The sequence below is a fragment of the Thamnophis elegans genome, chromosome 4 (assembly GCF_009769535.1).
Source record: "Thamnophis elegans isolate rThaEle1 chromosome 4, rThaEle1.pri, whole genome shotgun sequence".
In the NCBI taxonomy this organism is placed as follows: Eukaryota; Metazoa; Chordata; class Lepidosauria; order Squamata; family Colubridae; genus Thamnophis; species Thamnophis elegans.
Window position 1 is genome coordinate 70,971,548 of NC_045544.1, and position 27,939 is coordinate 70,999,486.

The 27,939-nt window shown below is 35.5% G+C and overlaps 1 protein-coding gene across 10 annotated transcripts in view; it reads left to right on the forward strand.

The window, feature by feature from the left end:
• Positions 1-27,939, forward strand: part of SDCCAG8 (SHH signaling and ciliogenesis regulator SDCCAG8) — a 112,252-nt gene that overhangs the window by 49,522 nt on the left and 34,791 nt on the right. For 2 of the 10 annotated variants that reach the window (XR_004255172.1, XM_032215214.1), the window contains exons 14-16: positions 6,096-6,223; positions 13,347-13,455; positions 18,776-18,907. Coding sequence is in view for 7 of the 10 variants with exons in the window: in XM_032215214.1 (XP_032071105.1) it covers positions 6,096-6,223; positions 13,347-13,455; positions 18,776-18,907 (369 nt within the window). In the remaining 3 variants the exon portion in view is untranslated. Of the gene's footprint in view, positions 1-6,095; positions 6,224-13,346; positions 13,456-18,775; positions 18,908-24,659; positions 24,910-27,939 lie in introns of those variants that run through there. The other 8 variants (XR_004255173.1, XM_032215215.1, XR_004255174.1 and 5 more) reach the window with 6 other exon arrangements.

A 27,939-nucleotide genomic window follows, 5' to 3' on the forward strand; every position in this document is an offset into this window, starting at 1 on the left:
ATTCGGAAATGTTTGCCATGACCACATTCCTTCAGTGGATTGAGATCGTGTTTGATCATGTCTAGTCTGAGGTTCTTTCTCCTATCTCCTAGGATCATTTCATATGCTATCACTTTCCTAGTCATTTCTGCCACCTACTTTTCAAGCAGAAGTCATGAGTCCAGGAGGACCCTAGATTGCATGCAAGGTCTGCTTAGGGCAATGCTAGCCCATTCAGAAGAAGAGATCACAAATCCCTGGAACCAGAAGATCCCAAACCCAGAGCCACTTCATCTTGTCAAGATTGACTTTAAGACTCTTGTTTCCCATCCAAACCTTAACAGCTTCCAGATACCAAGACAGGATGTCAACAGAATTGCTTAGCGTGCCGGGGTAGAGATGTAAATCTAGATATTTTCAGTGTGCTGATGATAGCTCATTCCAGTGTGATGGATGATGTCACCCAGTAGCTTAATGCAGATATTAAACAGGAGCAGAGATAAGTACCAAACCCTGTGGAACTTCATAAAGCAAGAGCCATGACTAGAACACCTCACTCTCAATCATTGCCAACTAGAACCAACATTAGAGGAAGGAGGAGAACTAGCATAGAATTGGGCTACCCAACCCTCAAAGCCAGTCCTGAAGGATACCATGATCATATTGATGCATGACCTCCCTTCCTCTGCTGACAGAAGTCATCCAGAAGCATAATATTGTTTCAGTCTCACATTCAGATCTGAAACTCAACTAAAAGGGGTTCACTGTTCATGTCATACTTTATTATTTTACATTAAACCTGTATTTGGTAATAATGATACAAAGCCAGTGGTTTGATCTTGGCTGCTTTTATATATTGCTACTGCCATGGAAGTGAGTGCATTTGAAGGAAGCTGACTTAGCAGGCGCCTGGATTTGGCCACTTTAGCATTGTGTTGTCTTTTCTGACTGTAAATGGTCTTAAGAATGAATAATTTATAAATTGTTGATAGTTCTCTTAAAATATATATTTCCTTTTTACCACTCAAATGGAAAAATACATAGAATACATATATATGTATATCTGTAGTCCATCTCTTCCATAATATGTATATGTAATGGAATCACAGTGCAAAAAGGATTGTTTTAATTATTTAGTAACCTACAATGCATGTTTTAAAATTATTGCTCATCTTTGATATTGATAATACAAATGTTTAATTCAACATTCCTATATCCTTCAAGTTTTTTACTTATTTTTAAGGAATATTCTCTGTAGAATGATAAAATAATGCTCCCAGAAAATTCTAAAAATGTGCAAGACCAGTATAATCTGTGTCTCTGGATGGTGATGCTAAATATTATTTTACTGGGATAGTAGAAAACTATGTTTTATTCCTTTTGTAATACTTCTGTTTTTCATCCTTTCCATAAAGAGGGAATTTTGGCATAGATTTTTTCATATGTTCCAGACATATACTGGGATTATGCAGGTCTATGACTAAGATGACTGGGCTTTCATCAAATTGTATAAACTGAGGAGATAGACTGATGTAATGACAATTTAACATTAATAAGGACATAACTGATAGGAGATGTAATGAGGAAGAGTCACTAAGGAAGATGACATATAGGCAGCCCGATTTAAAGAGATAGGATCAGGAAAAGAAAAAGCAGAATAAGGAGAAAAGACCAAAAAAAGCAAAAAGTCTTTTTCCTCTATGAAAGAAAAGCAAGACGCAATATACCAGCTGCTCAGCAAAGATGGCAAATAAGCCCATTAAATGCTTCCATGTGTATAGTGTCCTATTTAACCGTGCAGGCACCCATCAATCAAGGATTTCCATCAGTCACCGTGCCGTTATGCGTGGCTCCCCCCCTTCTACTTCAGCAAGCCCCCCCCCATCCCAGGCCTGACATCCTGCTTATTGGATGGCCGATTTCTTCAGAATGCAAAACACAAGAGGGGGTTTGTGGGGGCAACTTTGCCCTGCTCAATTCCGGGGGGCTTGCAGGAGAATTGCTGTAGCGGACATTGGCCCGGAAAGGCCTTTGCGCTGCAAGTAACAAAATAACTTTTGTCAAGAGATTCTGCAAAATTCTCTTCCCCTCCCTTGCCCGTTTTCTGATCGACGTGCCTCTGGGTTGTTGTTGCGTTGTTTTTTTTGCAAAGTTATGGAAAGATTTGGGTTACCTTCTCAACTGGGCTAGGGAGTGGGGGTGAAGTCCCTCTCTCTGCCTGCCCCACTATTCTGCGGTAAATCTTTTATTAAACTCTTGCAATTTGGCAGTTTGCAAGCCACATTTTCCCGGCGTCTTTCACCCTCAAACTTTTGGGGAAGAGGATCCCAAGCAGGTGGAGTGGGGGGGGACTGCTTAATTCTCACTGCCACTCAACCCTGGGCATTTTCACTTGGTTTGATAAAAAAAGTTGTTTGTGTTTATAAATATATATATATATATATATATATATATATATATATATATATATATATATATATATATATACACATACATACATACATACATACATACATACATACATACATACATCTATATATCTAGATACCCTTCTTGGTTTGATAAAAAAGTTGTTTGTGTATGTGTGTGTGTGTATATGTATGTATGTATGTATGTACATACATATATACGCAATATATATATGATATGTATATGATATATATATATATCTGTGATATATATATGATATGTATATCTATATACCCTTCTGTTATGAATAAGCTAAATGTAAATACATTAAAATAGACCTTTTTTAAAAGATCTTTCTCCCCTTTTCCCCTAAATAAATAATTCAGGTAGTATTTAAAAAGAGAGAGAGAGAGAGAGAGAGAGAGAGATGGATAACAGGAAAAAGTAGAATTATTTAACTCCACTTATGGTGTAGGTTTCTCTAAGAATAAGATATGTATTTAACTGTGATTGTGAAAAGCAGTCTCAAGGAGCAAGATTCTATCATGAACCTGATAGTATTTGAGTATTTTGAGTATTTATTAATACTTATAGGCCGCCCTTTTCCCTGAGGGGACTCAGGGCGGCTTACATAAAATGAAGGGAGGGGGTATACAGACAATAAACACAAACAATACATAGAAGTAAAATAGTAAGCAACATTCATTCATCATTCGGGTGGGGGCAATTATCTTTGTCCCCAGGCCTGACAGGCTAGCCAGGTCTTAAGGGCTGTGCGGAAGGTCTGGACGGTGGTGAGGGTACGAATCTCCACGGGGAGATCGTTCCAAAGGGTCGGAGCTACTACTGAAAAGGCTGTCCTCCGTGTAGTTGCCAGTCGGTAGAAAACATACTCAAGGAATACCTGCTGACCTTGAATGCAACTAAGAATTGCAACCAAGGCAGAGGCAAGGCAGCATCCTGTCAGATGTATTTAAAGCTACATTCTTGCACTCAACTAAGAGACTAACTTGTTTCCTTCTAGCTGTCTGATACTAAAATACATGGTTGTTACAAGAATAATAATTATCTGTGGGCAAGCTATTTGCAGATAGCTTGTTTGCCTTTACTGTCTTTCTTATTAACACATGCACGGGCGCACACATCAATAGAAATTTTCCTTTCTTCAGGCAGCAAGCCCTGGAATTAATTATATTCATTTTACCTTTTTCTTCTTATTTTTAACATAGGTTAGGCTGTGCCATAGCATAAGTGTCATATATGTATGGGTATTATTTTCATCCTTCCCATTTAAGATGCCCTCCACCCACCCCTTGAGGGTTTGGGGACCTTTCTGAATAGAATGGGATATGACTTTGGATTGTCTAAAAATTAGGGGAGAGATGTTGATAAAAATGGCAGCTAAGACTTGTCTCAACAGAATCAATGTGCATTAAGCAATGCCAATTTGGATTGCTATCCATAGTACAGGGCAATTCAAATGTATTTGAACTGAGAAGGTAAGTTTAATGACATGGTTATGAGGTATGGCAGTTGCTATTTACATGTGTTTAAAGCAAAATTCTCCCTGGTACTGTAGTGATATAATTCTTCATTATTTTGTGTGTGTGTGTGTGTGTGTGTGTGTGTGTGTGTGTGTGTGTGTAAGTAATTTATTTATTTTGAACACCATCCAACTCCAATTGACAATGGATAATAAATAAATAATAACATAAAAACCACTGGCAACCAAGCTAATATACAAACAGAACAACAATAGCAAACATGCCTAAGGGCACCATCTATCTTACATCAAGGTCTGGAGAAAAATTAGGTCTTCAATTGATGATTTGAAGGGAGCTGGAGTAAGCTAACTCTGCTGGCCTATATTGCCCAGGCAGAAACCATGGGAAGTAAGTAGTCCCTCAAATAACCTAGCCTATGCCATGTAGGACTTTATAGATAACAAGTAGCACCTAGAATTACATGCAGGAGCAGACAAAATCATTGTGGCTTGCAAAGCAGAAATGTCACAAGGGTATGCCAAGGAAAGACCATTGCTACCAGTGCTGCTGCATTCTGCTCCAACTGAAACTTCTGAGCAGTTTTCAAGGGCAGCCTAGGGTAGAGTGCATTGCTGTAGTCAAACCACCAGTATAACATGACAAGCTGAGGCGAAAGTTATGCTTATTACCAGTAGTTCTAGATCAGTGATGGCGAACCTTTGGTCACTGAGTGACAAAACTGTGCATGTGCATGTGCCCAAACTGAAACTTGGACATGCATGCTCACATGCACGGACATGCATGAACATGTGTACATGTGAAGCAGAGCCCCGAAGACCAGCTGGCCAGTGGGAGGCAGGATAAGATCTTTTTCTTTTGTGAGCTTCTGTTTCGTCATTTGCAGGGAAACATAAGCTCACGAAAGAAATGTCACAGAAATCTGACCTGGGCAACAGCGCCCGTGCCAGCAGAGGGGGCTTTGCGTGCTACCTCTGGCATGTGTGCCATAGGTTCGCATTCGCGGATCTAGACAAGGCACTCTATCTGCAGTGTTAGTAGTAACTGATTATCTGAAAATTTCTCTTCTTTTCTCATGTTCTAGAAGATAATAGACTTTTGATCATATTGGTCACCTGAAATTTTTGGTGGCTGGCTCCACTGTGCAGTAGTATTGTATAAAATTACCTTCCTTATAGCCAGATTCTGTGTACCCAAATTTGACTGAACTAGATTCTTTTTTTCTTTTCAAAATTAAAGGTTTTACAATTGGTTGTTCTGTTCATTTCTTTACCTCCAGCACTCTTTAAAAACAGGGATGTCCCTTGATTTTTTTCATTGGGGAAAGCATTGCCCAGCTATTCCAGTTATCAAAGGACTTTTAATGTAATTATCTGTTCTAATGATAAGAAAATCCCTTAAAGAATGGAAGCATGATTTTTATCTAAAAATTTCATCCAGATATTAACCATAGTGCTAGATTGCTGGAGATTGCTTATTTCAGAAGAGCTAGGCCCAACAAATAAAAAGAACGATATCTCATAAATTGACCTCCTTTTTATTACATTAAATTCTCCATTATAAAGAATGATAATGTATTTGTTCAACTTAATTTAGAATTTATCCAGAAGTTGTTAAATGTGTTGCTCTAATACACACATCTAGGATGAATACTTTCATACATTTCTGAGAATCCTAAGACATAAAAAAGGAGTATGATTTTTATTATAAATGGAGTCAGGAAAGAAAATTGTTGTAAGCAGCCCAGAGTCACTTTGAAATGATATGAGCAAACAGACAAACAAATAAATATATTGTAGCTATATACAATAGTATGGGACCTGAGCAGAATGTTGTTAATAGAGAAACAGAATAAAGGCACCTTCCTTAAATATCTCTAGTTTATTCTTGTCTTGCTGTTTTATCATTTGTTTTGTTCTTAATCATGTATGTATTAAATATTTTGTACAATTGTTTTTTTTTCTATTACTTAAACTTATTTTAATTTGCTGTTGTATTGCTCACAATTTTGGATAGAAAGCTACTTATAAAGAAATGAATATAATTATTTAGTATTCTCAGCCCAGAGAGTTGCTATTTTGTATAATTCCTACCCTATGCATCCTCTGCATTATAAATATATAATAGATCTTATATGGGGCGGGCTTGCTTTTTTTAAACGTGTACTTTCTCAGCTTACCTAGCCTCCCATCTTTTTTTCCCTAGATTAGAAAAAGAGAACATTCAGCATAGCTTTAGCAATGAGGCAAAGACTCGAGTCCTTCAGGCTCAGCAGAGAGAGCAGGATCTGACACAGAAGATGCGGCAAATGGAGGCCCAGCATGATAAAACTGGTAGGTGGTCGGGAAAGATTAGAGCCTGGGCACTCACTCACAAGCCCGGCCCATGCCTTACTGTGAAATGACATCAGGAACACCTGTAACCTTTGGCTGGCCGAAGGGAGCAGATGCTAACTACATCGGAGATTCCGAATTACATATTAGTTAGCGTTTAAAAGAGAAAATGGAAAGTATTGCCCACTGTCTGTTGATTTCAGAGTGCTGCTCTCACATCTGTTGCACCATCTGGATTATGAGTTTATTTACCTGTGTTCAAGAAACGTAAAGCTGAGAGGGACCACAACAAAGTAGAAAAACAAAGGGTTTATTTTTGGCTGGATTTTCAGGCACACATGTTATATAAAGAAAATAGCATCAGAAGCTCTGCAGGAAATGCTCTGAGCTTACAGTTAAAGTCTCCTGAATAGTACTGAACAGTTCCCACAGTACACACATTATAGCTACTCTAAAAGCTTAATGAGTTTGCTTCAGAATCCAAACTGGAGAAAAGCTTTAGCCATTAATTGGTACTTAATTCACTGTCGCAGCTGGATGTAATTCACTGGCTCCAAATTAATATGTTCCTTTATTTAATCTTCGTTGCTTCACACATTTTTGGAATTGGTGTATTCTGTTCTACTCAAATTTAGATATAGCTTTAATCTTTTGTAGCTACAAGAATTTGCAGTATGAAGTTTAAATTGATAAGAATGGGATTTTGGCAACAGCTGGTAATATGACTTAAACCTGATGTCTTTCAATACAGTATTTTAGTTCAACTAATTTATCGTTCTTTACCTTTACCGTGATGGTGACATTGTTTCATGGAAATTCTGACAATATCTGTGTAGTCTTTTGACATTGCTTTTTTAGGTTTACAACATAATGTTCTATGTGTTTAACAGCAAATACATAACAATTTTCCATATACAGAATTGCAGAAAATACTCGCAAAGTGTGCATTTTCAGAACTCAACCTCTGAAACCAAAATTGTAATGAAATTAAATGAGCAATTATGAAAATAACCATTGCGGTAGTAAGCCATGAATCATGTATCTCCAACCTTTCTAAATCTGTGTATGTAATCTAACTAGTTACAAATCAACATTTGTGAAAGGGAAAGGAAAATAAAATTCAATCATGATTTAACTTTTTCTAAATAATATATAAATTTCCCCCAAATTGACATTAATTATGGGGAATTACCCATGGGCTAAATATGCAACTTAGGAATGCAGCAAAATGTGGATTCAAGTCAGATTTCCCAGATTTCCCATTGTGTTTATAATGTAATGTACCACTTTTACAAGGGTGCATGCACAGTGGCTTCTGTGAAATGAGGTTAACTCACCTAAAGATTTGTTTTGATTGAAATGCCTATACCAGTTTTCCAACAAACTAGAACTATTATCATTAAATATGCTGAATTCCAAAGGCCGCTGTTCATGTTAAATCTCATATAGTGTGGGCTTGCTTCTGTGTCTGAATATAATCTGCATACCTTTTCATTCATGAGTTGTGAAGCAACTCTATAACAAGTAAATGAATTGTAGAATTTCAGGAAATTACATGTTAAATTAAATTTGATCATGCCCGTGATATGCAAAATTGAAGATGCTAAAGTATTTGTTAAATTTTAGGTGTGTGTGTGTGTGTGTGTGCTAGAATTAGGTGAGACTTTATTTCTTTTCTTCAAGTGTTTGCTTTTTCAGACACTTCTATCTTTGAAAGAAGGCTAGAGATGCCTTTTGTTTTGCAAGGACATATTTCACTATTCCCCCCCCCCCTCTATGTGTTACTTTTGTTTTTGATTTCTCACAGTTCTGTAGCAATAGAAGTGCGGTGATTTGTATATTGAATATAAAGTATGCTGATCTGTGCCTCTACCTGAAGACTGGTCGGAATGGCAGAAAGTGGTCTCTGGGCCTATGCACTTACTAGTTATGTCTTTATTTGGAAGTATTCCCTAATTCCCTGATTAGTTCTCCCAAATCAGGAGAAATCTGGAGCTGAGCTGTAGTTCATAAAAGCTTATATCTTTTAATAAATCTGTGTTAGTCTGAAAAGGTGATACAAGACTCCTTCTGATTTTTGGTCACCTTAGACTAAGACTTTTACTGTCAGTTTGTGGCATACACCAGTGCATAATGGATGAGCCTGTTTCTCTGATAATAGATTGCTACTGTTCTTTTTTTTTTTTTTTTCCCCTGTCCTTGCTTGGCACCTTAATTCTACTTCTCAAAATCTGGTATGAAAACCAAGGCAATTTTATTATTGGTATTAAGGTCATTACTGTCTTTTGGTTGACTCAGATGCCACCAAGACAGAATGTATTTAGACGCCAATTTGGATGAGTCTGGTTTGAAATTTTGAGATGGGATAAGTGCTTCTTTAGTTTTATTTGTTTATTATTACCTACTGTTAAAATGGGATTATTCCTCTCCTCTTTTTAAGGAAACAAAGTTTTATGGTTTTGGGTTTTATGTTGTTACCTAATATCTATTTAATCTACTTGTTGTAAATTATTTTGTTAAAAGAAGAATGGGATTAATTTTGAAATAAATGCACATACATTCTTTTATACCGTTTAAGGAAGTGTCCTGGTCTGGCAAACCTGTTTTTCTTATTATTAATATCACATTTATAACCTCCTTGCTCTTGGTCAAGGTAGCCTAAAACAGATTCACTAGCAATACCTTGAATTAATTGAATTACACCAAAGTTCAGCGTTTTATATGTGATCGTCATGTCCCAGCTCATGAATAACCATGAATGATTACTTATTTTATATATTTATTTGAATGATTTGTTTGGCTGCCCATCTTTCAAAGTGGGTGTTTTCACAGAGCACAAACCAAAAGCAAAAGTTAGCTTGTTTAGTTACCATCTTTTGCTGGTCATTCTTCTTGCATAGCTAGGATAGCATTTAATTTACAGCCATTTTAATTTGAAACTGTGATCTGTTTGAATCCTGCAGTAGTGACACAAATCCTAGCAGGCCAATTTTTCTGTAAATGAGCATAAGTATTTGCTTTATGATTTCATTCCACGTAAGTGTATTAGGGGGAAAGGGACTATTTGTGGCATCTTTCTACATTCTATACAATACTTCTGTGTATAAGCAGCTGTGACTTGGCACAGAAACACAGAACCGGTTGTCATTTAGTCTTTTCTCTCATATCTGTAAGATCTCCATTAATCTGCTTACATTTGAGAATGGTACTTCATGTCAAGTGATTTTTTTAAAGAAAAAAACTACAATAATAAAAAAAGTAAAAGAAATAGGGAAAAAAACACAGAAAAAGAACTAATCTGAATAGTAGTCATGCTAAATTGCTTGGAGTTTTATCTATTATTTTGTTATTAATTATAATGTTACTTTTTTAGATAGATTCCTAATCATATTTTTCCCGCAGTTCCTATCCTTTCCAGTGTTCTTAATTCTTAAATTAATTGGAAATTTCTATCAGTCAGATGGAATAAGGCAGGATTATTTGCATAGTTTAAAAACATCTGACAAATTATGGGATTGATATTTTCATTAAAATGTGGATAAAACATTTATGAATGGTACAGATTAGCTATATTTATGGTATTTCTCCCTTGTTAATATATTGCTAACATTACAACCTATCATTGCTTCCACCAGGCCCTTATATCAGCTCATACAATACCTTGTGTTTTTTTCTTTTTAACTTTTCTCTTACAATAATTCATCAACCCTATAAAAATATGACTTTCTTTTCCTTCCTCTCAACCTATTTGCAATTCAGTCCTTCTTTATTCTTTCTACATGACCAAGTCGCCTCAGTATGTTTCTTCATTCATTAAGCATCCATACATTCTTTACATCCTATCTAAATCTTATTTTCTCACACGTTAAGTATCCTGTTCCCACCATTTCAATATGTTTTTAAGTTTCTTTTGTTATGTTTTCATTAAATAGACTGGGTTTTTCTTTTTTCCATCTTTTATGTAATATACACTTTGGACATTGCTTATTGGTAAATAATATATATATTGAAGCTAGCCAATCAGTAGCCCTGTCTTGGTAGGTATTATCATGGATGCACTGACCTTGTCAAGAGCAGATGCAATTGGCACATTAGCTTAAGCTGGGCAAAGATGCTCCTATTTACATCTTTTTGGGCATCTGCTTCTTGGTGAATCCAGATGCACTCACAGACTGCAAACCTGATTCTTTAGGGAAGTGTTGCTCCATTTAAAACAGGTTGCATTACAGTTCCAGAATCCATCTATCACTCTTCTCAAGCACTTCTGCCAAAGATTGGCTTATTATGAGGAATCTTGTCATATCTTCACTGTGTTTAAACTGAAGTGTATCCATGAACATGTAAGCATAGAAAGTACATAATTAGAATCTTCTAATCTTAATTAGAATGAATGTAAGAGATTTTTACATAGAAAATTTAGTTGTATCATCTTTCTTCTATTCTTAATGTGGTAGATCTTTCATACAGTGATTTGGAATAGCTGCACTAGAAAAATCAGTGTAGATGTAGTAGCAGTGGCAAATTACAACATCTTCATTGCCATTGAAGCTGTAGTACATTCTCTAAAATGGGCTCTACCTTCTGTTGATTTATTCTGAATTTCCTCTACCACTGCTGTGGTTGGCATTCCCATTTTCATACCTCTGAACTTCCTGGAAAACCAGCAGGCCTGCCTTGGCTTATCAGCATAGAGAAATTATTCAGACTTAATAACCTCTCCCATTTCTTTAAAAATATGGACTTCCTACAACCATAAATCACATTCAGAATTAATGTTTATGAATAGTAAACTATATTCTCCTAATTAAATAGTCATCATACTGAAGAGATCATAAATAAATAAAAATATCCTGCCTGAAATCATTTGTGGTGATAATCCTTTACTTGCCATGGAGGTAATACATTTCTGAAATACTAATTTGAGAGGATCCAGTTTGATGTAGTAGTTAGAGTAAAGGTAAAAATTTTCTCTCTCCAGTCATGTCCAACTCTCGGGGGCAGTGCTCATTTCCATTTCTTAACAGAGGGAGCCAGTATTGTTTGAAGACACTTCTGTAGTCACATAGCTACCATGACTATACGCTGAGGCACGGAGAATGCTGTTACCTTCCCACCAAAGTGGTACCTATTTATCTACCTGTATTTACGTGCTTTTGAACTACTAGGTTTGCAGGATCTGGGGCAAGTAAGTTTAACTGCTGAGTTTGTCATGCCTCTGACATATTCTACATATTGTATTCTACATATTGTAGAATATCAGACTACAAAATGGGAACATGAGTTTTAGTCTCATCTAAGACAAAAACAAAGCCTAGTGCTTTGGTTTAATCACTTCCTCTCAGTCCTAGGAAGAAAGTCTAAGCCTTTCAAAAATGCTGCCAAAAAACCTCCACGGATTAGTCCAAAAAATCACCAGGAGTCCACATTGATTTGAAGGTATGCCCCCACTCCACCCCAAAAAAACACCCTAATCTTATCTTCCTGAGGTAAACCACTGAATACTACTCCTATCTCAAATATCACAATTTTTTTTTAAAAAAGGCCAGCCTTAACTTTTGGCCAGAAGGAGAAACAATCCAAATGGTATATGACCTATCAGTAGCAACTCACCACCAGTCATGGCTCTATTCAGTATAACATCTGCAGAATAATATGCTTCCTCTACCAAAGAAGGGCTGTCTTAATGGAACTTGTATTCCTTTAATTGGCAGACAGCTTAGTTTGAGGACTTTTTAATTTGCATATTAACTCATGAAATAATTCCAGCCAACATGCAAAAATTATTTTGATTATATTACATAGCAGAAATATTTCCCAAGGCCTCTTCTTTACAACCAGACTAAAATAGATAAGGGCAACACAGGATATATTGGCGGACCTTATTACAATATAAGAGAATAGAAGAATAGAGAATAGAATAGAATAGAATAACAGAGTTGGAAGGGACCTTAGAGGTCTTCTAGTCCAACCCCCTGCTGAGGCAGGAAACCCTATAACATTTCAGGAAAATGATTATCTAATCTCTTCTTTAAAACTTCCAGTTGGAGAATTCACAACTTCTAGAGGCAAGTTGTTCCACTGAGTAATTGTTCTAACTGTCAGGCAATTTATTCTTAATTCTAGGTTGCTTCTCTCCTTGATTAGTTTCCATCCATTACTTCTTGTCCTGTCCTCAGGTGCTTTGGAGAGGGAAATTTAGCAGGGAAATGAATTTGGTATCCAGAAGGATCAAAGAAACATCCTCTCATTGTAAATGCAATAACTCATAATAATAAACTATGGCCAAAAAAATAAATATTTATCTTTTATGACATTGTTAAATTGTTTTTAGAGTATTATGTGTAAAGATCACTATGTTTAGTATAATTACAAAGAATGCATGATTATGTTTGGTGGTTTCTACGTGAAAGTTTACCATGAATAAATGTTTTTATTTTTCATTAGCCAAAATGTAATGACAATTCATTCACAAGTGGTGGATTATGGAATAATTTTATTAGTTTTTCAGAATGCAGTTTGGGAGAAAAACCACATGCATTCAGGCAATGCCATCCTTGTATTTTCCCTCCCTTTTAAATAGAAATTTGGGCATCAGAATGTAAAGCATTTTTGTAATTCATTTTAGTTCCCAATGTCTTAATGTTTGGGACAAAGCCAACAATTTCAGGATTATTTGTTAGGTACTAAAGTTGAAGAAACTTAATTTAAAAATGAAGATGAGTGGACAAAGGTTAGATAGGAAATAGCAGAATTTGTCATAAGGCAATTGTGTATTTCTTTGTAAAGAGAAAGTGTCAACTCTTGTTATTAGTGAGAAGCATTGAGGTGTTCTATTCTTTGTTTAGAAAGCTTCTATAAAACTGATTTAGTATCTGAACAAAAAAAGAGAAAACCTTACAATTCATATAAAGAAACATGACTATGTATTTGTCCTATTACTTTAAAGAGGTTTTCTCTTTGCTATGGTTAACTTCTTCAAAATGTAATTTGTGCATAGTAGTCAAAGTAAAATGTTAAAGTGCTTCTAAAATGTAATATCTAAATCCTAATATTCACAAAACCTATCTATATTTTTATACACACACATATATATATATGTATATATATATGATTTTTTTTCTAGTAAACAAACTGGAATCGTTATTGAGTTCCCAGAATGCTCTTCTATCAAAATTAAAAGAAGAATGTTGTCAATTAGCAAAGAAGTTTGAACATGTCACTGAAAGAAAAAGGTAAAGAAAGTCTGTAATTTTGCATATGAAGCTATTAGAATGTATTGAGACTTCCTTATTATTTGTAAGTGCTCAAAATAATGCTGTTTCCCATAGTAAGATAGCATGTTAATTGCTGTAGACTTTGGTTGTCAGTGATCTTTAATCTCTTTCCTTCCTTCTCTTGCTCCCAATGAACACATTTAATGTGTGGACAAAAGCAGATGCTGATTATAGCCAATATTCAGTATAGACATTATATGCTCATACTAATGAGCATCTATGTATGCTCTGTATCAATATATAATGAGTGTATAATCTCTCTCTCTCTCTCTCTCTCTCTCTCTCTCTCTCTCTCTCTCTCTCTCTCTCCTCTCTCTCTCCCTCCCTCCCTCTCTCTCGTATGTGCTTCTTCCTAGCTCATAGTACAAAAAGAATTGGTGATTCCAAATTGAAAAGAATGAGAAAGAAATTCGTCTATCACAGTAGTTGTAATCACAATATATGTGCAATATCAACTTTTTAAAAAGTTCCCACTTTTATTAACTAAATTAACTGAATACTTTTAATACATTATGGTTTGCAAATTGTTAGTCTTGTGCCTAGATTACTTAAGCAGAAGGGCAGATATAAATCAGTTCTTGAATAAAGTTGTTTCTGAGGTACATATTTTTGGGTAAGGGATAAATAAATACTTAAGAAATTATTTACCATTTTGGCACAATGCATATTTATTTATGAATGTGCGCTCTATATGTCACCCTTGTAAAAAAAACAACCAAATATTTGATTCAAATTAAGTTACAAACATTGAATTGATAATTATTTGTACAGTTGGGCATTGCAGTGCTATTGCTACAGTTGGAACATCTTTTCCTGTATCTTATGCTAATCATGTTAATCTGAATGGGAGTGGAACCTTTAACTAAATGTTGTAGTATGAAGTGCTTTTCTATACAGCCAAGCCATCTCCCATGACATCTCTATCCATTTTTCCTTCACTGTGTTGAGTTTGCATTGGGGACTGATGCCCATTCTTGTTGAGAGAGATGCGAGTTGTAATCCATATCTGGAAATAACATATGCCTTTATAGAACAAAGTATTTTCTACATTAAATATACTTATTTGTTGGCACAGTGCTTTTGTTTATTAAAGTTTAAAAAGTTTTTTCTACAATTTGAACCCAAGAAAATGATATAATATCTCAAAATATTTTTTTAAATTTTAGTATATATTACTGCTTAAGTTTGACAAAACATAATGCATTAAGAATTATAGTTCTTTTGGTAAGATTATAAGAAGTGAATTATATTGATTAATGTAGAGAATGTCTTGGGACTGATTATATCCACGGTGTGTAAAGATGCAATTATCTTACACAAATAGATAGTAAGCTATCTTTTTTGGATTTAGCTGTTACCTTCACTAATGTATAATATTGCTGGCAAATTGTTCAGAGAAATCTATAATAATAAAAAATTAGCTTGAGCAAAAATTTTCCCACATACTTAGGCAGATCTTGGACATACTGAACTTACTCCCCTCCAGCTGCACATCTAGCTCTATGTAACACATGGAATTGTAATAATACATTTTTTAGTGATTTCTATATGATTTCCCCCCCTTTTTGGGATTATCATGGTGTCTAAGGTTTGTGGGTTGATACTTGACACTGTCTATTGTGTATTTGTGATTTGTGCTTTGTAATTAAGTGCAACAATGGAAGTCTATTGGGTCTCATTATATATAATGGTTGGTTTAATTTGTTTCACTTCTATCTTGTTAATTGTAAATTGATCATTAAGATTTGAATTCTAATCTGTCACCAGGGTTGAGTGTATTGAAGCTAGAGAAATGATCCTGTTTTTAATCACCGATTATGAGAAACAAATTTTATAATTTTGGTGCACATTGCAGTCCATATATTTTAACACAGTTTTTATGGTGTTATAAATATTGTTAAATGACTTTTAGTGTAGTTTTACTGTTTCCCTATAATGGATAAATTATATTACCATTTTGGCAACAGTAGGCATCCAACTGTGTGAGTTTAATTGAAGTAAAGAACATACACCCGGTTGAACTGTTTTTCTGCATGTTCAGTTGATGCAGCATTGGATGACTGCAGTCATTACAGTTAAACACCAGGGATGTCTTGGAAAGCTAGAGAATCAGAAGGTAAAACTGAACTTGTGCAGAAAAGTAAGCCACAACTGTGATATCTTTTTTTTTGTCCTAATCACCATCAAAAGAAATAGAAGCTACCTTACATTTAATTATATTACTCTAAAATGCTAAGTTTCTGATGAACAGAAAAACAATGAACCAAATATTTTGAGTGAAATTTGGGTATGTCTGTCAAAATTAAAGGGATAAAACTGGCTTTTTAAGTTAAAGGTACATGGAGTAATTTACAACATCCTCGACTTACAACCATTTAGTGCCCATTGAAAGTTACAACAGCACTTTAAAAAGTGTCATTATTATTTTTCACACATGCAATCTTTAAAACATCCCCGTGGTCACATAACCAAAATTTGGATGCTTGACGACTGGCATGTATTTATAACGGTTGCAGTGTCTCAGGGTCGTGTGATCAGCTTTTGTGACCTTCTGACAAACAAAGCCACGGGGAAGCCAGATTTACTTAACAACCATGTTACTAACTTAACAACAGCAGTGTTTCACTTAACAACTGTGGCAAGAATGGTCAAAAAATGGGGCAAAACTCATTTAACTACTATTTTGGTTAACAAGAGAAATTTTGGGGTCAAATAAGGTTGAGGACATCGTATATGCTAGCTTCTTTTTTTATGTTCCAAAGGTTTTATTTCTTTTAAAAAACACAAATATTTCATCATTCGTCAATCATTAAAACATTGAAGTACAATTTTTTTGTGTGCCCCTCCCTCCACCCCCCAACCCCCCTCCTCCTTCCCCCCCCCCGACTTCCCAGAACCCGTACACAGTATGGATTTTTAACTAACACAGTCTAAAATCTATTGAGAAAAAAGAAATAAAGAAATTAATGACATTCTACATTGACCTTAGCTTCTTCTTGCTGAACTAACTTTAAACAATTTAAATCATTTCTGATCTTAAGCATAGGCTAACTGGAAGTTCTTGGTCCTGTATTTATTTTGTATATAGTCAATCCATTTTTTCCAGTCTCGTTTATATCTCTCATTTGAGTGATCTTTAAGATATGCCGATATTTTAGCCATCTCGGCTAAATTTGTGACTTTCAATGTCCATTCTTGGATTGTAGGCAAGTCTTCCTTCTTCCAGTATTGCGCCACCAACAGTCTTGCTGCCGTTATTAGGTGCAGAATCAAGTTAGTCTCTACCACTTTAAAATCAGTACATATACCTAGTAAAAATAACTGAGGAGTAAACTTTATCCTTCTTTTAAAGATATTTTGCATAACCCACCATATTTTTATCCAGAATGCCTTAACCTTTTGGCAGGTCCACCATATATGATAATATGTAGCATCAAGAGAACCACACCTCCAACATTTAGGCTGTACATTCGGATACATAGAAGCCAACTTTTTAGGATCTAAATGCCATCTATAGAACATCTTGTAAAAAATTTCTCTCAGATTTTGAGCTTGTGTAAATTTCACATTTCTTACTCAGATTCTTTCCCATGTCTCCAACATTATTGGTTCTTCAATATTTTGAGCCCATTTTATCATACAATCTTTAACTAATTCTGTTTCCGAATCCATCTGTATTAATACATTATATATCCTCTTTATATGCATTAAGCTTTGATCTCTTATTTGTTTAAACAAATTATCCTCAACTTGGATAAAACCAATTTTTTGATCTATTTTCCACCTAGCCTGTAATTGCCCATATAACGGTTGCAGTGTCTCAGGGTCGTGTGATCAGCTTTTGTGACCTTCTGACAAACAAAACCACGGGGAAGCCAGATTTACTTAACAGCCATGTTACTAACTTAACAACAGCAGTGTTTCACTTAACAACTGTGGCAAGAATGGTCAAAAAATGGGGCAAAACTCATTTAACTACTATTTTGGTTAACAAGAGAAATTTTGGGGTCAAATAAGGTTGAGGACATCGTATATGCTAGCTTCTTGATGGATCAAGATTTACAATGTTTAGTATGGCTACATTTTGCAGCTGTGGTATTTCAGTAACACTGTAGTGCCTACACCACAAAGAAAATGTATGAGTGAAATGACAGAATTGTTTGCCATGATAACTCTTTTATTATTTAAAATATACATTCTGTGACTCCAGTCTTCAAAATCATTTGTGTCATGCCATATTTTTAATCTGAGGTTCACAGAATTTGATGGAATATCTTTTCTATGAAATATGCTTAGGATTTATTGATTGATAAAATTATTTATTTATTTATAAAATCTCACAAGAAATGACTCTGGGTACCATACAGCAAAAAATATAAAAACAATAAGCATATGAAAAGCAAAGAAAAAGAAAACATAAAACACACGAGATTAAATTCAGTAAGAAAGCCACCTTAAGATTTCACCAGTCTCTTCAAATCCCCATGCCAAATGACATAGCCAGGTATTGAGGGACTTCCAGAAAATAATAAGGATGGAGATTACTTCACTTTAGTGGGGAGGGAATGTCCCATAATGTAGTTACCATGGCACAGAAGGTCTTCCCCCTCAGACCCACCTAATGTGGTTCCTGCAGTTTTGGGGCATTGAAAAGAAAACTATAACACCTTCCTGCAAAGTAAATGAAATTTTATAAGGCAGTTTCTCATATAGTTATTCTCTAGTTCAGGGGTGTCAAACTCACATCGTCACGGCATCACATGATGTATTGGGACTTTTCCCCCATTTGCTATACTGGGTGTGGGCATGGCCAGTGTGTGACGCATCCAGCCCATGGGCCAGGAGTTTGACATCCCTGCCCTAGTGTAATGAACTTTCCTACAAAATTCTGTGGTTTATTTTATTTTATTTTATGTTTATTTATTTGAAAAACTTACATGGCTGCCCAAATCACTCCCAGTGACTCTGGGCTAAGATAAACCGCAATACAAAAGCCAAAAAAACCCCATACCCCTGGCAACAATAGTTCAGCCTTTTACATCTTAGTATCCTCTAAATTAGACTATGACACCTATTATCTAAGCCATTGCTGGTCTAAATAGAGACTTTAAGTTGCAGATTCTGGTAGAGTTATGTCCCCAGCTATGCAACAGTACTACCAGAGTACTTTTTGATATTCTCTGCTTTGAAGAACGATGCAGATGTGAAGTATAACGTTGATGATACACTGCATGATAAAATCTGGCAACATCCATCATCAGTGTTCTTAATTCTCTAGGTCGGAAATCAGCCAGCTTAGTCAGGAAAATGAGTATATCCATGACAGACTTGAGAAGGTGCAGAAAAGGCATGATGAATTGGAGGATCAGTGTATCCAGCATGGAAGGATGCATGAGAAAATGAAACTAAGGTAGGGAGATTTATTAATTTATCCCTGTGCGGTTTACTATAACAAAACTGATGTTCCTATACTTTTTATCTCAAAAGCATTATCAATATTTTAGGTAATTGCTCATTTTTTTAAAAAAAAAAAGATTTTAAAAAATCAAATACAAATGCAGTCCAAATTATATTCAAATATGCTTGCCTCCAACAAATCATTTTCTTGTCTTTGTCAGCAACTATATTTCAGTAGACTTTTAAAAAATACAGAAAATATAGATCTACTTTTTTTTAAAACTCCCCATCCAGTTGAGGCAGAGTTCCATATCACTCTGTGGCTATGATAGATAGGATTGTTGCCTCCTTTAAACCACTCAGGTCAACGTAGGATGTCTCCTCATCTACATTTGCCATGTGATTTAGCTTCTAATGTATATGACCTGGTATTAATAATGCAGAAGAATAATTGCTGAAAATTTAGAATAGCTTAAAATATATTTTTTAGTATCCATGCTACTCTCTCCCTTTTTTGCATTATTCTTCTTTGTGTTCAATCACAAATCAACTTTTTTGTTCATTGCCTCTGAGGCAGCTGACCTTCTCTAACATGCCATCTGCAGTCACCCTTACATCTGTTTAAGAAATGCCACTTCTTCAGTTTTTTCCTCTCACTGAATTTCTAAATGTCTTACTTGCTGTTTATGTATCTTGTCATTTATAATCGTTTGGCCTCATTTTCAGTCCTCTTGGTAATATTCCTATCAGAACTTATTAAGTTGTAAAACAGCACTAGATTTGTTGTTCACTATATTATTGATTTAATCTCAGGTTTGGAATATTTCCTTACAAATATGTTACCTACCAGTATTTCAGATATTACTGCTTGTGACAATATGTGTTTACTCTGCCCACCCTCCCAAATAGAGGCAGTTGATATCAATTCACCAAAATGCCTCGCCCATTTCAAACATTTCATAAAGCTTTTGTTTTAGCTTTAATAGAGGAAGATTTGAACTCTTCAGATTTTTTTTTCTACCATACATTTATATCCTCACAATTGGTTGGGAAATAGTATCAGATTCTGTGTTTTACCTATCTTGAGAAAGTGATCTATATTGGGAAAGAAATACAGAGCAATTCTTTAATTCTAAATGATACTGACGATATGAAACGAAATGTAAGCAGATGTATTCACTTGGGAGATGATTATAATTTAAAAGAAACTGAAAGAAAATAAGGAAATGATCTAAAGTGAACATAAAAGCTGTACTTGGGACAAGACTTACATCAAATACCTTAGAAGTTAACTTTTAATTTTAAAATCTCAACTAAATGAATTTCATAGCAGACTTCAAATACATATGAAGCTGATTCAAGAATCTTTATATGATTCTAAAAAAGAGTGGATCATTATTAACCTGAAAAGTTAATATCCACAGTAGACTCCTTCTGCCAGCATCAATGGGCAGGCCAGTCCCATTGGGGAAAGTATGGCATGGGTATCCTGGACCCATGCCATAGATAACTTTAATGATAATAACCAATACCTTAAATTTGCACCAGAGGTGGTATTCAGCCAGTTCTCTCCGGTTCGGGTGAACCTGTAGCGGAGGCTGTGGAAGGCTTTGCCCACCTGCCCTGATGTAATGCATGAGCACTGTGCATGTACAGAATGTGGTGTGCATGTGCAGACGCAGCATGTGCACTCATTTGCGAACTGGTAGGGAAGGTAAGTGAATCCCATTGCTGAATTGCACCCAGAAACAGCCAGTGCAGCTCACGTAACAGTGGTATTACATTCAGGGGTGGGTTCCTGCTTCTGTTGCTGCTGGTTTGCTCAGGGATGCACTGTGGGCACGTGCACTATGCGCGCACGTGCGAATGTGCAGTAGTAAAAAAATTGCTTCTGTGCATGCACAGAACAAAAAACAAGATGGCAGCACCTATGGTGCTGCTGATAAAGTTGGTTTGGGGGCATGGCCTGCTGAGTTACTACCTACTTGGCTGAACCAATGCGAACCAGTAAGCACCCACCTCTGATTAAATTGCCATCCTTGTGTCTCCAAAACTGACTCCACTGCTTCATGCTTCCAAAAATTCTTCAAGGTTAGCCCCATGTAGAGCATTTTGCAGTAATCCAAGTGGGAGATGACCAGGGCCTGAGTGACTCATTGCAAGACTTCGCCATTGAGAAAAGGGTACAATTGATGTGCCTCATGCAGTTGTGAGAAGGCTCTCCTAGCCTACCACCTACTTTTTGAGCAGGATGTATGACCCCTCATTGGGTATCTCTGGGGTAATGCCAACCCACCCAGAACTAAAGATTTTAAATCTCCAGATGGTGAGGCTTCACATACCTATATTATCAAGGTTACCATTATCAGGGTTCAGCTTAAACCTGTTGCCCCCATCAGGCTCCTACAGCTTCCAGGGAGCTCTACAAAAGGGCAGTGACCGCATCACTTCAGTCAAATATTTAGTTGAAAGGATTAAAGTTTACATTATGTTATAATCTTAAAGAAAATATTTATAAAATTATGTACTATAGGTATATAACACTAGAAAAAGGTAGAATCTTAAAGATTTGTATTGAAAATGTGAAAAATAAGAAGAGTCATTTTATCATCTTGGACATGTAAAAAAGCTTGAAAAATTTAGGCTCAGATACATATAGTGATTCATAGAATTTTAAGTACCAGAATTAATATTTAATTGAAACCAGAACTTTTCCTCCTGGGATTGGTGAATAAAAAGAAAAGAGTCATTGAAAACATTTTATATGTGATTTCTTCAACATGATTATATGCCCAAAGATGGAAAAATGTTGACAATATCTCCAGGGGAGAGAGTGGTATGGTGACTCAGTAGTTAAGATGCTGAGCTTGTCAGCTGGAAACCAACAGCCGAGATTTGAGATCCTAGTGTCATATGATGGTGTGAGGTCCCTTTGCCTAGCAACTCAAAAGCATACAAATGCAAGTAAATAAATAGGTATCACTTTGGTGGGGAGGAAATAGCATTCCATGGTATCTTGCTGACATATGACCACAGAAATTTCTTCAGACAGCATTGGCACAATGGCCCTTGAAACGGAGTTGAGTGCCCTCCCCTATAATCAGTTACATAAAATCTGCAGGATCTCTTTCCTTCCTTTCCTACAATAGAGGAATGCTTTGTGAAGATGACAGAGCTTTCTGTAATTGACTTGTTTGATTAGAGAAAAGTCAATAACCACATTTATAATTGACTGAAAATCCCTTAATGACTTTTTGCATAAAAAAGAATAAAAAAAACTTAACATGTGATTTTATGGTTTTGATGATTAGATGATTGGATGAATAGACTACAGAAAGAAGGGAGTCATGACATAACCTTAGAGAGGGAGAGGTTAAAATATAACTACTTACAGTTGCAATGAAGATGATAAATTATTCTTATTTTACCTTGTTTAAAAGATATTTATATCTTTTCTTGTTTTCTTTTTTCTACTTTTCATCTTTTATCTATATTTTTTACCTCTTATATTTTCTTTTTGCAGGTTTAGCTTTTGTTTAATCTTTCCCTTTCCCTTTTGTCCTTCTTGTTCTTTAGTTTGTGTATGTTATTATTGTTCTTAAAACTCTTAATAAAAATGTTATATATTCTATAAAAATTATAGATAATATCTATAATATAACGAGAGAGAGTCCTACATATGGTGGCAGGGTGTAAGATGCAGGTAGGAACAACATGTACTGACTGGCAGAACCAATTAGCTGGCACTCTGTACAAGAACATCTGCACAATGTTGTAGTGCCATGGACAGCTACATCTGGAAGAAGGAGTATGAGAAGCTGGAGAAGTACCAAGGCCTGACAAAAAAAATGGAGTGGATATGGAAAGTAAAGGCCAAAATGATTTGAGTGGTAGTAGGAGCCCTTGATCCTGTGACTCCTCAGCTGGAAGAGTGGCTCCAAGAAACCCTAGGAACAATGTCAGAGCTTGTTGTTCAGAAGAATGGAGTGCTAGGAATAGCTCAGATACTTCACAGAAAAGCTCAGAATCTCATGTCCTTTCAATTCACCTCTATCAAAGAAACATATCTTTCATAGGGTGAGAAGGGATTTTTTTTATACACATAAAATGAGTTTGGATTTAATATAGGACATGTGAGATCCTCAGCATTATTTTTATCATAGCAGCAGTTATAACTGAATGGAATGCTTATCCAGTTCATATCAGGGTTTAATAAATGAAAGTCTGCTGGATATCTCCATTGGTTAATCTTCATCAAATATGATGGATGTAATTAATGGCTTTTTATTAAGCTATTCTATGGAAACCCAGAACTACTTAAAAAGAGAGAGAGAAAAAAACAACTTGAGTAGTATGGTACAAATTCACTAGTAGTTTTGTGTTTGTGTGTGTGTGTGTGTATGTATTGTCATAGACATGTTCTCAACCATAACATATGGATATGAAGGACCACCAAGAGAATGCATACTTATCAAACACTAAATAAAAGTAAACCAATCTTAATTGCCTTAGAAATGGAAGATTACAGATGGAATTCTGCCACAGGAAATAAATGTTCCGTTTGTCACTAGTGTGCCATATCTTGGTGATGAAAACATTCTCTGAAATCGATTTTTAAATAATTGACAGGATCATCTGAAAAGTTATACTTTTCAGATGGACTGACCCTAAATAATTTAGGGTTTTCTGGGACATGCATCTTAGCTATGATCAAGAGAGTTTGTAAACTTGAGCAGTTGGTATGGGAATAGCATACTGTGGTAAACAGAGCCTGCATAAGAAGGCAATGTGACCACATTGTTTTTGATGTGAGTCTTTCCAAGCATTCTTCAAGGGCAGGCCCCTGGAAAAAATAGCTACATTAATTTAAACATGAGATAATTAAGGCATACATCATTATGGTCATGTATGTCTCCAGCAGAAACAGGCACAACTGGTACACAGTGCTGGATCTAAATGTACCTCCAGGCTTCAAATCTGCTTTAGAGGGAATGCTGCCCAATTCTGAATAGGGTATACCTACAGTCTTATTTTGTCATATCTGCTGGCCAACCAAACTCAGTCTTATCTGAACTGAGTCTTGTTTTGTTTGTTCAGTGTCTTGCAGTGTTTCAGAACATCATCAGTCAAAGAGGGGAATTCTAGCCCCATCTTTCTCCTGTACATGCAGAATAAGACTTTTCTTTAAGTAGGAAGAATTTATTCTACTGTACATTCCTTTCTAGCACTGAATATGACAGCTGGAAACAAGAAAAGAGGCAATCATTATCAGAAACTGTAGATGTTGGGGGGGGGAAGCCTAGTGTGCCAAATGGAGAAGTTTTGTGGGGTTAATTGCCCCACAAGCTGGAAGTACATTAAGCATCTCAATTTCTTAAATTCTTCAGAAAACTAAAATGTCTGAGTTTAGAAGTAGAACACTCAACAATTCTGTGAATTTATCATGTCATTCCCCCATTCCATTAAGTGATTGGAAAATCTTCCAAAGCCTTGAAAACTCCACCTACTTTCATCTGAGAATAGGCAGATTGTAATTGTTGTAGCTCCAAAGCTTAACCATAGTCATGACAGTATTTTCAACTAATTTAAGTCACTTATATTCTGGCCATGAATAAAAATGTGCCTTGTCATGTTTGTGGCTATGATTAATCACAATGAATGCCATAAAGTACTAAGCTACATCTGATGATAAACTTCACTGAGTTTCCTTCAAAACGTTGGAGGAAAAATCAGCATTAATTTTAATGTCACTTCTATCAATACAGATAGAAGACAGGAAACAAATGAACATATCACCGTATCCTATTGTTGCCTTATGGTCTCATTATGAGGTGGGCTTTACTACATGGACCCAAAGAACTTTGTCTTCTGTTGTAGACTGTCATTCAAGAAATCTGATGAACAGAGTTGAATCTGTTTGAATCTTTCATCTTCACTCATCCAGCTTCAGTCACATGCGCTACTTGTACCAGAATGGGACAACTCGCCATCACCAACTTATCACGGGACAACTCACCATGGGACAATTGAAAATTCAATTTAATTATTTAAAATAAATAAAAAAAATATTTTAACTTTTGTCATTCACATTTCATTTTCTCCCTCCTTTGGCATCCTTTTTTTAATGTTTCTATTCCACCATGCCTTTAATATTAGTGTAACTCTTATCCTGTGGCGAGTTAGCTGCAGAAAGTTGGCTGTGGCGAGTTGGTCATGGCACGTTGGCCATGGCAAATTGTTATAGACCCTACCTTACAGTAGCTTATTTGATTAAGCATTTATTGAATGAGCTCTTTCTACTTTCTGGTGTTAAGTAACTGCACTTTGATTCAAACAGCATAATCAGGATTGTGTTCATAGAATAAATCAGAACATGAATCATTCCTCAATGATCAGTGTGTCATTTTTACCACACTGGTAAAATTTTCTATAATATCCACATAATCACTGAAATAGCACCACCCATTTCTCCTTGTCTTGATACACAATTGAGCATTAGAGGACAAAACAGCTGAGAAAGCTTATTTAAATGTGGTCATCAATCAGATCCAGTCATAAAATATAAAACAAGCAAAAACTCGAATCTGTTCAGCCTAGCCCAGTTTTTACCACTTATCTGAATTTTCAGTACTGTAATAATTGCTCGTCCTAAGCTTCACACACTAAACGCCTCTCATACACTAAAGATCTAACATTTCTTTCTTAGCTCAACCCCAAAGTGTAACCATGATTTTTTGGGGTGATCTTTCAGCTGTCCGCGATGTTATTTTATCCTATCAGATAGATATTGCTAATTGCCCAGGATTGATGTTCTAAGAAGCTAACTGATGTGTTCCACTAGTTCCACTTTCTTATTGCAGGTGGACATCAGGAAGATACTAAGAAACCAAGTGACAAATGTTTTCCAAACAGGTGCTCTATGAGCATATTTTCTACTTTTTCCTTCAGAATAGCAACTATATTTTAGTCTATTCAAATTTTTATAGTATTCTTCTGCCATATGTTAATTTTTCGGAAGTGAGGTCTAACTACAATTAAATGTTCAATTTTACTTGATGAAAAACATGCTTCATGTAAATCAGCGGTTCTCAACCTTTCCAGTTTGGTGGACCAGAAGGGGGAGGGGAGAAGTGTGGTTCCATGCAAGTGGCAAATGGAGCTTCACGTGCGCATCCTCTCACCCGCTTGCATGGCCCTGTTCTAAATGGGCCACGTTCCGAATGGGCCACGTCCTGTGGGCTAGTGACTCCTGATGTAAATTACTAGTTTAAATAATATTTTAAAGGTGATTATCTGAAAGGTTGCTTGTAATTATTTGTAATTACATAAAACCAGAGTTATCACTAAGAAAAATATAGTTGGCTGGGAGTGCCATAAATTCAGTTTTGATTTTAAAAAAACCTTTACAATTAGTGATATTGGCAGGATTGCCTAATGCAATGAGATGTTGCATTTCCTAGAACATTAAGTTTTAATTCCTGATTAAAAATATTTACAACCATGTAGTTTTGTAACCCTCAATGTCATGATTAGATTGCTGTAGTTCATTGGAATTTTCCCAAAAGTGCTTTTTCAAGAGGCAACTGGACTTTCTGGTTTTTCTTTGAAGATGTTTCACTTCTCATCCAAGTCCAGTTGCCTCTTGAAAATGCACCTTTGGGACAACCATGACCTGTATGACTGAGAATCTCCATAGACAATCACTGGAATTTTTCAAAATGTTATATCTTTTCTTTTTCTTAGATCAAAATAATATAAATATAAATAATATAAATTTGCTTGCACTGATGTGTGGAAGAATTAATGTATCAGTTCCTCAGGTAAAAGAGAACTGTTATGACAAGAGATGACCTTTTTAAACATTCATGTTTTTATTTCTATATGAATCAGTCACACCTGTAATTAATACCAGCCATTTCTATGATGTAACAATTAAAAACATCCATTCAAATAATATTTTACATTCAGTGATTAGTTGATCTGCTACATGCAAATCCAAAAGAGTTTTTTGCTGCCTATGTAGCTTTGTCTACTGTATGTCTATGCATATGACCAATATTTTGCTTTTAAAATTGGCTTCTAACACCTACTTGATCTCTTTTGAGTACCATAGTTCAAAAGAAAAGCTTAGAGGATTGGCAGTTTGGGGCAGATGTGTGTCTATTCCTCAGGCATCAGTGGCTGTAAGTTAACAATTAAAAAAATGTACAGCCATCTGTGTAACAAGATGGCAGAGCTCTGCACTTGCCTGTTACTATAAATAAGAAAAAAAACTTGTCTAGTTTCATAGATGTTAGATTATAAAGACTCAATGTGTCAAACGTATATTATGCTTCTGGGTTTTATTGGAATACCTGGAGTGGTGGCCTTTTCAGAATTGAAAGCAAGCATAACATTTATGAAATCTGTTTCACTGTGATACATGTAATATTTGATATCATATTTTATAGTGTGTATTTTATAGATGTGAATTACTAATATCCCCCTTTCTCATCTCCTAACGCATGAGCTATAGCTCTTAAAGGAGTCCATCAGATTCTGTTGATTAATATACTTTGCAGTCAGTTGTTGCCATGAAATTTTCTTAATTGTAGAAAATATGTGATTAATGTTACTTGAAAAATGAATTAGGAACATTGTCTAGAATGGTTTTTTAGATATGACCATACTTTTATGATCCATTCTACCATGGGATATAGATCCTATATAGGATTGCAAAAGGTCAAAAGTCTAATGAAGTTTTTTCCCCCTGACTACATATATATTAGGCAGCAGACATTATAAGAAGGAAAACCAGAGCATATTTTCCATTTCTCTATTTCCCACCATCTCCATATATCGAATCTTTTTTTAAAAATATATTTTTATTTGACATTTTCCAAGCATTAAAATCACAATTACACTTTTACAACTTTCTATTATCGGTATTTCTTTTTTCTGATTTCTGATTTTCCATTCTATTCTATCTTATACATATTCTTCATTTCATCCTTTCTCATTTTTACAATATACCGTATTTTCACGACCAAAAGCCGCACCGGATTA